The sequence below is a fragment of the Macrobrachium rosenbergii genome, chromosome 42 (assembly GCF_040412425.1).
Source record: "Macrobrachium rosenbergii isolate ZJJX-2024 chromosome 42, ASM4041242v1, whole genome shotgun sequence".
Lineage (NCBI taxonomy): Eukaryota > Metazoa > Arthropoda > Malacostraca > Decapoda > Palaemonidae > Macrobrachium > Macrobrachium rosenbergii.
The window spans coordinates 27764853-27776735 of NC_089782.1; the positions used below are offsets into that span (position 1 = coordinate 27764853).

General features: G+C 37.8%; 1 protein-coding gene across 1 annotated transcript in view; it reads left to right on the forward strand.

Annotated features, from left to right (window-relative positions):
- The first annotated feature begins 1786 nt into the window (after positions 1-1786).
- The window catches only part of LOC136827772 (uncharacterized), a 16934-nt gene continuing 6837 nt past the window's right edge, over positions 1787-11883 (forward strand). The window contains exons 1-5 of the mRNA XM_067085232.1: positions 1787-2208; positions 2346-2557; positions 5269-5317; positions 5949-6127; positions 10658-10850. Of these exons, the coding sequence (XP_066941333.1) occupies positions 1787-2208; positions 2346-2557; positions 5269-5317; positions 5949-6127; positions 10658-10850 (1055 nt within the window). The remainder of the gene's footprint in view (positions 2209-2345; positions 2558-5268; positions 5318-5948; positions 6128-10657; positions 10851-11883) is intronic.

Sequence of the window (11883 nt, forward strand, 5' to 3'; positions counted from 1 at the left end):
GCGTCAAAAGGTCTGCGTGAATTCTGACACGAAACTCTCACGAAAGATGGATCATGTGACTGATAACAAATAATTCAGTTTTGGGAGAGATACGAATGTAACTTTTTGGGATAAGGGAGTTTTTTTTTTTTGGCGGAGATTTGCGATCGCCAAACGCTTCAGTCATATACAGGAGTGGCCTTGAAATATTTTCTCTTTTTTTCCAGAGAATTCCTGGTGTATTTTTAGTTTCCTGCAAAAAACTATTGTGCCGGATTTGTCTGTCCGTCCGCACTTTTCTGTCCGCCCTCAGATCTTTAAAACTACTGAGGCTAGAGGGCTGCAAATTGGTATGCTGATCATCCACCTTCCAATCATCAAACTTACCAAATTGCAGTCGTTTAGCCTCAGTAGTTTTTATTTTATTTATGGTTAAAGTTAGCCATAATTGTGCTTCTGGCAACTATATAGCATAGGCCACCACCAGGCCATGGTTAAAGTTTCATGGGCAGCGGCTCATACAGCATTATACCGAGACCACCGAAAGATAGATCTATGTTCGGTGGCCTTGATTATGCGCTATAGCGGCTGTACAGAAAACTTGATTGTGCCGAAGACACTTCGATGCATTATTTACTTGTTTATCTTGGGGATTAGCCTATTTCTCTCTGTATTTCAAAATGAGGCGGTACTTTAAAAGGATTATGCAAAATGGTCTCCTGGTATCTTGGTTAAATACGCCTCAAACTCTTGTTTGCATTGGAGATTGTAATCTTTTTTTCTCTCCATTTTCATTTTCATTTTATCGTATTTTTTTTTTTTTTTTTTTGCTGGGGGGCGGGGAAAGAGAAACGTTGTTTAATGGAAATATATATTTTCTTTTTCCAGTGTTCATTTATGCATTTTGTCATTACTCCTCGTGTTTGTACGGTAAATGTTAGCATTCCATTATTCTTTTTAATTTAATTGATCTCTCTCTCTCTCTCTCTCTCTCTCTCTCTCTCTCTCTCTCTCTAAGTCATGGTGATAGATGTATACACACACACACACATTATATATATATATATATATATATATATATATATATATATATATATATATATATATATATATATATATATATATATATATATATGTATATGTATATATATATATATATTATATATATATGTATATGTATATATATGTATGTATGTGTGGATGCGTATGTATAAAGATTTCTTTTTGCCATGTTAAAATAAAAATACATTTTATCAGTTACTGCGAGTATCATCAACCAAGACTTTTTATTTTATTTTATTTAATACAGTTATTTCATAATTGGGAAAACGGTTATCATTACGCATTCAGCTTCACCATCATTACGATGAGTTGGTTTTTGTCCTCATTATACTCATCATTATGAAACCAACAAAGGTTTCTGGACTTCTCGATTTCATACCCTACTTCTTGATTATAATGAGTCACTGTACCCTCACCCTACCTTAATTAACAGGTGCATCTCGTCTCACCTGGAACGGGTTGAGTTTCTTCGTAATTCTCAGTCATGTAGTGTGTGAATTTTATTATTATTATTATTATTATTATTATTATTATTATTATTATTATTATTATTATTATTATTATTATTATTATTATTATTAAATGCACTGTGTTACCAGGTTTTCATGAATTTTGATATGCTTCATTGTACTACCTTCTGGAAACAGTGATACAGTTCTCTCTCTCTCTCTCTCTCTCTCTCTCTCTCTCTCTCTCTCTCTCTCTCTCTCTCTCATGTTAGTCTGTAATGTTTTCCCCTGTAAACATGATCACTGGTCTCCCCACCCCCAGCCATCAAGACAATCATAGACCCACCCTTCTCCCCCTGCTATCAAGACAATCAAAGAAATCCCCCTTCCCCACCCATCAAGACAATTATAGACCCATCCTTCCCTGCTGTCAAGACAGTCAGAGATATCCTCCTTCCCCACCCATCAAGACAATTATAGACCCATCCTTCCCCTGTTGTCAAGACAGTCAGAGATATCCTCCTTCCCCACCCATCAAGACAATTATAGACCCATCCTTCCCCTGCTGTCAAGACAGTCAGAGATATCCTCCTTCCCCCACCCATCAAGACAATTATAGACCCATCCTTCCCCCTGCTGTCAAGACAGTCAGAGATATCCTCCTTCCCCCACCCATCAAGACAATTATAGACCCATCCTTCCCCCTGCTGTCAAGACAGTCAGAGATATCCTCCTTCCCCCACCCATCAAGACAATTATAGACCCATCCTTCTCCCTGCTGTCAAAACAATCAGAGATATCCTCCTTCCCCACCCATCAAGACAATCATAGACCCATCCGTCCCCTGCTGTCAAGACAGTCAGAGATATCCTCCTTCCCCACCATCAAGACAATTATAGACCCATCCCTCCCCCCTGCTGTCAAGACAGTCAGAGATATCCTCCTTCCCCACCCATCAAGACAATTATACACCCATCCTTCCCCTGCTGTCAAGACAGTCAGAGATATCCCCCCTTCCCCACCCATCAAGACAATTATAGACCCATCCTTCCCCTGCTGTCAAGACAGTCAGAGATATCCTCCTTCCCACCCATCAAGACAATTATAGACCCACCCTACCCCCTGCTATCAAGACAATCAGAGATATCCTCCTTCCCCCAGCCATCAACACAATCATAGACCCACCTTTCCCCCTAGCTATCAAAACAATCAAAGTTATCCCCCTTTCCCCAAGCCGTGAAGACAATCATAGACCCACCCTACCCCTTGCTATCAAGACAATCAGAGATATCCTCCTTCCTCCAGCCATCAGGACAATCATAGACCCTCCCTTCCCCCTCCTCTATCAAGACAATCAAAGATATCCCCCCTTCCCCCAGCCATGAAGACAATCATAGACCCACCTTTCCCCCTGCTATCAAGACAATCAAAGATATCCTCCAGCCATCAAAACAGTCATAGACCCACCCTTCCCCTGCTATCATGACAATTATAGACTCACCCTCCCCCCCTGCTATCAACACAATCATAGACCCAGACCCTTTTCCCTGCTATCAAGACAATCAAAGAAATCCCCCCAGCTGTCAAGACAAACATAGACCCACCCTTCCCCCAACCCCAAGCAAGACAATCACCGTGCATCAGTCGCCTCTTCCAGACTTTCCCTGGAAGTTCCAGACACTCCCTTAGGAGACGCCATCTCAATTTGTAGCCTTCACTAAACTGCAAAAGGTCGTTCTGTCTCTCTCCCTACCTCGCCCCTCCCCTCCCCACCCCAGTGAAAATTATGAGAGATAATTACCCCTTAATTGAACCGGTGGCGATAATGGCCCTCTTAATGTGGCTTTTAAAATCGAATATTATGTGCTCTGTGGACCACTTCTGTCTCTTTGTTCTGCCTTGCGAGAGCAGGATGATTGGGCTTAATTGCTCGTTTTGAGCGTCGAGCATTTTGTAATTAGGTGTTGTGGGTTTTATTCGTTGTCTGCGGTGGTAATCTTATTGGAATTTTCCATTTTTTCATTCTTTTTTGCTTGAGAATATTTATGGGTACTGTCGTAATATTGTGATAATGCTTATCATAGTCTGCGGTGGTAATCTTATTAGAATTTCTGTTTTTGAATTCGTTTTGATAGAAATATTTATAGAAGTTATCAAATATTTTTGTAGTGTTCTGATAATGATTATCATAGTCAGAGGTGGTAATCATATTAGAATTTTGTTTCTGAATTCGTTTTTGGTAGAAATATTTATAGAAATTATCAAATATTTTTGTAATGTTCTGATAATGATTATCATAGTCAAAGGTGGTAATCTTATTAGAATTTTGTTTCTGAATTCGTTTTTGATAGAAATATTTATAGAAATTTATTTTCGTAATGCTAATGATAATAATTATCATAGTCAGAGGTGGTAAACTTATTGGAATCTATTTTTTCATTCTGTCTTGATAGAAATATTTATAGAAGTTATCAGATACTTTCGTAATATTATGATAATGATTATCATAGTCAGAGGTGGTAAACTTATTAGAATTTCTATTTTTTCATTCTTTTTTGATAGAAATAATATAGAAGTTACCAAATACTTTCGTTAATATGATAATCATGATCGTTCTAGTAAGAAGTGGTAATCATATTGGAATCTTCTATTTTTTCATTCATTTCTGATAGAAGTATTTACAGAAGTTATCAAATACTTTTGTAATGTTATAATGCTCATTATAGTCTGCGGTGGTAATCTTTTTGTAATGTTTTATTTTTTTAGAAAGATTTCTATAAATATATCTTAAAATTATAATGATCCTAATCAGTCTTAGTAATAAAAGTTGTAGTACTTCTGTTGTTATTACAACAAGAAATAATGGTTGTAAAACAAAAAAATAAAATACTAAAAGTAATGATGAAAGAAATAATTAGCGATAGTGAATGACACTGATTGAATAATTATGATATTAATAAAGGAAAATGAATGTAGATTCGATAAGAAAACCAAAACGTTATTGTAAAATAAGTCAAGAGAAAAAGAAAATATTAAAAGAGAAAACGACATGGAAAGGAGAAAAACAATTTGCTGATGACAAGTGGGAAGAATGTTGCTTATTTCGGGATGCTGAGGACACTTGAAGGATTTTGTAGGATGTTTCTGTAGACCTAAAACAGACACTAATATTTTGTATCCTTATTGAAAAATTTATACGATGACATCCACTAGCTGGTCCAGAAAAATTTCATGGGGGCCACCAATTTTCATATTATATACACACACACACATATATATATATATATATATGTATGTGTATATATATATATATATATATATATATATATATATATATATATATATATATATATATATATATATATATGTGTGTGTGTGTGTGTGTATGTGTATATATATATAATTTTTCAATCGATTTTTCAAATTTTTTCCCCATTTTTATATTTATCTATGTTATTATTATCTAAATCTTCAATATTATTATTTTATCATTATTTTTCTTGGGGGGGGCACGTGCCCAGATCCCCCCCCCTCCCTGGATCCTCGAGTGATGACATCCCATGTTTGTGTAAGAAAACTCAGTTGAATTTCCAAATGTACCTCTGTGGCCTTTAGCAGATTTGCGTGTTTGTGTGTGTGTGTGTGTGTGTGTGTCTGTCTTCCAGATCCTCCTCTCTCTCTCTCTCTCTCTCTCTCAGATCGCATTAATCCAAAGATTAGTGATCTTCTAGAGAGAGACCTTAGTCTCTGTGTCGTCAAAAACTTCGACGTTTTCCAGGTCCTCGTATGAGGTGTCACCTGGATTTTGGGACCGATTGGCGCGAGTGGTGAGCTTTTAAGTCGGGTCAAAAGTGTTTTAGTTTTTTTTTATTTCAGATTTAAAAGGTCGTAGTATTTTATTTTTTTCTGTAATCTTTAGTGAATGAAGCATCTCTCTCTCTCTCTCTCTCTCTCTCTCTCTCTCTCTCTCTCTCTCTCTCTCTCTCTCTCTCTCTCTCTCTCAAGTCAAAAGTATTTTAGTTTTTTATTTGAGGTAACTACCACCTTATTAAACTGTGGAGAAAAGTTTGTAGTATTTTTTTTTATTTTTGTGAATGAAGCATTCTCTCTCTCTCTCTCTCTCTCTCTCTCTCTCTCTCTCTCTCTCTCTCTCTCTCTCTCTCTCTCTCAAGTCAAAAGTGATTAGTTTTTTTATTTCGGATAACTACCATGTTTTAAACAACGGAGAAAAGTTCGTTGTATTTTTTTTATTTTGTAATCTTTTGTGAATGGAGCATCTCTCTCTCTCTCTCTCTCTCTCTCTCTCTCTCTCTCTCTCTCTCTGAATATATAAGGAGAATTAGCAAGATTTCTTCCTCTGTCAGAAAATAGAGGGGTTGGAAGATCTCGGTCCTACTTGATTAAGAACCGAGACGGGAGGCTGGAGGTGAGTGGAGATGAGTGGAAGTGAAAGCACAGGGAAGACACGATTGGCGGAGTTTCACGGAGGCCCTTTGATGATGATGATGCTTATAGTGATGATGATGGTGCTTACAGCAATGGTGATGGTGCTTATAGTGCTTACAGTAATGATGATGATGCTTATAATGCTTACAGTAATGATGATGCTTATAATGATGTTGATTATCATTATAATGGTGATGATGCATATAATTATGATGATGCTTAGCATGATGATTTTGCTTAGAATAATGATGATACTTACAATGATGATGATGATAATGAAGACTACTGTCAGTCTAGTCTGCCCAGAATCAAAGAATTCCAACTTTCCGCTTATCCCCACCCCCAAAAAAAATCATTCATTCCGACGACCTTCGCAGCTGCGACGCCATTTCAACGGGTCGTCTCCATCTCTCGAAATGGTCGCTTTCTCTCGCTCGTCTCGTCTCTTCTGATCGTTAATTATTGGCTAATTACTCCTTAATTTAACAGGCAGTGATTAAAGGGCCTTAAACATTAATCAGTCCGAATTATCTGTGCTTGGAGGACCCTCGCGACTCATATTGCTCTCTCTTGCAAAGGTCTGTGACTGGGTTCAAGCGTGTTCTCTTTTTATCCCTTTATTTATTTATTTTTTAGTTTTCTGTAAAAGAAAACTGTTGTGCCGGCTTTGTCTGCCCGTCCGCACTTTATTCTGGCCGCACTTTTTCTGTCCGCGCTTTTTTCTGTCCGCACTTTTTCTGTCCGCACTTTATTCTGTCTGCATTTTTTCTGTCCGCACTTTTTCTGTCCGCACTTTATTTTGTTCGATCTTTTTTCTGTCCGCACTTTTTCTGTCCGCACTTTTTTCTGTCCGCACTTTTTTCTGTCCGCACTTTTTTCTGTCCGCACTTTTTCTGTCCGCGCTTTTTTCTGTCCGCACTTTTTTCTGTCCGCACTTTTTCTGTCCGCACTTTATTCAGTCCGCACTTTTTTTCTGTCCGCACATTTTTCGTCCGCCCTCAGATCATAAAAACTACTGAGGCTAGGGGGCTTCATATTAGTATGTTGATCATCCATCCTTCAATCATCAAGCATACCAAATTGGCAGCCCTCGTGCGTCAGTAGGTTTTATTTTATTCAAGGTTAAAGTTAGCCATAATCGTGCTTCTGGCAACAATATAGGATATGCCACCACCGGGCCGTGGTTAAAGTTTCATGGGCCGCGGCTCATACAGCATTATACCGAGACCATCGGAAGATAGATCCATTTTTGGTGGCCTTGATTATGCGCTGTAGCGGCTGTACAGAAAACTCGATTGCGCCGAAGACTCTCCTGCGCATTTTTTACTTGTTTTCTTTTTTTTCTTTCTTCTTTTTTATTTTAATTTATTATTTTTTCCTTTTTTAATAAGCGAATCTCCCCTTTCTGTATTTCCCCAATTGGCTCATCTGACTTCTTCCTAATGACCACCATAATATTCTTTGGAAGCTTCTTCGTTCTTCATTAGAGGGGTGGGTAGAGCTCTTCGGCTAGCACGCTGTTGGCCCAGCGTTCGACTCTCCGGCCGGCCAATGAAGAATGAGAGGAATTTATTTCTGGTGATAGAAATTCACTTCTCGTCATAATGTGATTCGGATTCCACAATAAGCTGTAGGTCCCGTTGCTAGGTAACCGATTGGTTCTTAGCCACGCAAAATAAATCTAATCCTTCGGGCCAGTACTCTCTAGGAGAGCTGTTATTCAGCTCAGTGGTCTGGTTAAACTAAGGTATACTTAACTTTTTTTTTTTTGGAAGCTTCTTGAATTTCAGGTCAGTGGCCCCTTTGGTGGGCTTGTACCATATGAATAGGGTTCATCTTCTGTATAATAATAATAATAATAATAATAATAATAATAATAATAATAATAATAATAATAATAAGTCAGTGGCCCCTTTGGTGAGCTTGTGCCATGTGAATAGGGTTCATCTTCTGAATAATAGTAAATAATAGTTGTTTGATGTCTATTTTTTTTATATTTTCCCATTGGCTGGGAGATTATTATATTTTTTCAGTATCTAATGCTGGTTGTAATTATCAATAATTAATATAGTGATCACAAACAGCAATGTCACTTGTATTATTGTTGTTGTGATTGTTGTTGTCACTGTTGTTTAGTCTTGGTTAAGGAATGGCAAATATCTTGAAACGCCGGAGAAAAAGGTCATTAGGACATACATCAGGAAAAACGGCCTCTTGTGGACCTCTGGACCCGGACCTCGAAGGTCTGAGACTCCTGGAACCAGAATTCAAAAGTGTGAGTCATAAAACTTACAGAAAATTTAGTGACATTCCTCATTCCCTCTTTTCTTGAGCTTAAAATCCTTCTAGAGAGCTTGCCTCTTGATTCCCCCTCCCCCCCTCTTTCCTTCTCCTCTTCCTCCTCCCTCATTCTCCTCACCGCGCTTCTTATCGTCTTCCTCCTACTCCTCCTCCTCCTCCTACTCCTCCTCTTTCTTCATCAAATCGTACTAATCCCAAAATCGATGGGCTGGAATGTCCTCCTCTGAAGTGTCTCTTAAGACATTTCAAAATGTCTTAAGAACTAAATTATGCATGAAGTGTCAAGTATTTTAGTTATGTGAAGTGTCAAGTATTTTAGTTATGTGAAGTGTCAAGTACTTTAGTTATGTGAAGTGTCAGGTATTTTAGTTATGTGAAGTGTCAAGTATTTTGGTTATGCATGAAGTGTAAAATATTTTAGTTTTGCATAAGTGTCCTATTTTGGTTATGAGTAAAGTGTCAAAATCGTATTTTAGTTGTGTGAAGTGTCAAGTATTTTGGTTGTGCATGAAGTGTCAAGTATTTTAGTTATGAATGAAGTTTCAAATATTTTGGTTGTGCATAGTGTCAGGTATTGTAGCTGTGCATGAAGTGTCAAGTATTTTAGTCATGCATGAAGTGTCAAGTATTTTAGTCATGCATGAAGTGTCAAGTATTTTAGTTATGCATGAAGTGTCACGTATTTTAGTTATGCATGAAGTGTCAAGTATTTTAGTTATGCATGAAGTGTCAAGTATTTTATTTATACATGAAGTGTCACGTATTTTAGTTATACATGAAGTGTCAAGTATTTTAGTCATGCATGAAGTGTCAAGTATTTTAGTTATGCATGAAGTGTCACGTATTTTAGTTATGCATGAAGTATCAAGTATTTTAGTTATGCATGAAGTCTCAAGTATTTTAGTCAAGCATGAAGTGTCACGTATTTTAGTTACGCATGAAGTGTCACGTATTTTAGTTATGCATGAAGTGTCAAGTATTTTAGTTATGCATGAAGTGTCAAGTATTTCAGTCAAGCATGAAGTGTCAAGTATTTTAGTTATGTATGTATGCATGAAGTGTCAAGTATTTCAGTCAAGCATGAAGTGTCAAGTATTTTAGTTATGTATGAAGTGTCAAGTATTTTAGTTATGCATGAAGTGTCAAGTATTTTAGTTATGCATGAAGTGTCAAGTATTTTAGTCAAGCATGAAGTGTCAAGTATTTTAGTTATGCATGAAGTGTCACGTATTTTAGTTATGCATGAAGTGTCAAGTATTGTAGTTGTGCATGAAGTGTCAAGTATTTTAGTTATGCATGAAGTGTCACGTATTTTAGTTATGCATGAAGTGTCATGTATTTCAGTTATGCATGAAGTGTCAAGTATTTTAGGTATGCATGAAGTGTTATGTGAAGTGACAAGTATTTTGGTTATGCATAAAGTGTCAGGTATTTTAGTCATGCATGAAATGTTATGTGAAGTGTCAAGTATTTTGGTTATGCATAAAGTGTCAAGTATTTTAGTTGTGTGAAGTGTCAAGTGTTTTGGTTATGCATGAAGTGTCAAGTATTTTGGTTATGCATAAAGTGTCAAGTGTTTTGGTTATGCATAAAGTGTCAAGTATTGTAGTTGTGCATGAAGTGTCAAGTATTTTAGTTATGCATAAAGTGTCAAGTATTTTAGTTATGCATGAAGTGTCAAGTTTTTTGGTTATGCATAAAGTGTCAGGTATTTTAGTCATGCATGAAGTGTTATGTGAAGTGTTAAGTACTTTGGTTATGCATAAAGTGTCAAGTATTTTAGTCATCCATAAAGTGTCAAGTATTTTATTTGTGAATGAAGTGTAAAATATTTTAGTTATGCATAAAGTGTTACAAGTATCTTAGTCAAAGTGTCAAGTATTATAGTCTCTCTCTCTCTCTCTCTCTCTCTCTCTCTCTCTCTCTCTCTCTCTCAGTTAGATTGGGCAGACTTAGCCCTGCCGTCTGTCTTCCTGTGTCACATATTTGACATTCGGCTGACTCCATCAAGAACTCTCTCTCTCTCTCTCTCTCTCTCTCTCTCTCTTGAATCCTTTCTCTCTCTCTCTCTCTCTCTCTCTCACACACACACACACACACACACACACACACACACACATGAAAGGCCAATATTTTGATCCGTACGTTCATTTACATCTTAATCTTATACGTCTGATTTTCTCTCGCAACGTCTCGACTAAGATGACACATCAGCTCTCGTTAGAATCATGAAAGGCCCGACCGAATTTCATTTCCTGGGACGTTCCTTTACTCTTCGTATGTCCTCTTTCTCCTTTAGGGGAGGGCGCTGGCTGGCTGGAAAGGAAGAGAGAGAGAGAGAGAGAGAGAGAGAGAGAGAGAGAGAGAGAGAGAGAGAGAGACTTTGCATAAAAATCCTTTGATCTGCCGACGTTCGAAAGATGATGAGACGAGTTTCCGGTTCTTAGTTTGTCCTGAGCAAATTTGGGAGACGCTCTGGAAAGGATCCCCCGATGTTACTGAAGGCATAAAAGCTACCATCGCCTCCTCCTCCTCCTCCTCCTCCTCCTCCTCCTCCGCTCTTAACTCTTCTGGTCCTCCTCAAATAGCGACACAGCCGGAGGACAGAAAAAAGTACGAAGACTGCTTCAATAAGCTCGATTCGGAATGATGACAGAAATGGGACGTTTAAGGGCCATTTGCAACTCGAAATTGATTCACTTCCTCGTTCATTTCTCCTGGGAAGGCCGACGGAATGGAAAAGCATTTGCCTTCACTAATTAAAAAAAAAAAGCTTGATGCGAACAAAGTAGAGATGGTAGGAAGTTTCTTCTCTTTGCAAAACTTTTCCAAGTATTTTCTAATGAAGTTGTAAGCCCCAAGCCCCTGCTCGATTGACGCTCAATGGGTGTTCGGCCTTTTTTGGTGGTCACCCAACCAAACGCAGACCAGACCCATTTCCAGAGTCACTGAGGACTTGGTGGTCTTAGGAAGCCAAGAAGTGGCGTTCGCATCTATTTTTTTCCTGTGAAATTGACCCTAGACTGTAGGCAAAGTATCCTCTGTAGTCCCTTTGACTGAAGGCCTGTAGAAGTATAGGCATTGTTGGGTTCAGTATCTTTGACACCTGATTTTTGTATCTGCCGAGTATCTGGAAGGTTTCATTTAGTTATTTGTGTGTTTATTATGCTAAAAATATATGTAATTTTTGCCCGGTGTGTTAGTATCTCTTATAATAAGTTCCATCATGGCCAGTCCTTCGCTTGTCTGTGAAATATCGTAGGCTGTGTCAGCCGACAGTGTACTCAATTTATCTTTCTTTTAGTGCGTACTCTCGCGTAAAGATTATAAAACATGTAATAAAAAAAACATACCTGTCATAATTTGGGCCGGTCTTATTCGAAATCAGAACAGCTTTTTTGATGCGTACTCTTAGGTTAAGATTATGAATAACTTATAACCTTTAAGAAAGTGGTTCTTAACCTGGGGCACTTGAGGGGTACGAGACATGATAGCCAGCAAGGTTTGTATCACTAATCCTTTTCATATGTTTGTAATGTATTTATATTAGATTTGGGTGCGAGGACATTTTCTGAGTTTTCAAGGGGTACGGGCACTGAAAAAGGGCAACATCCATTGCTTTAAGAGAAGACAAAATGACTATTTC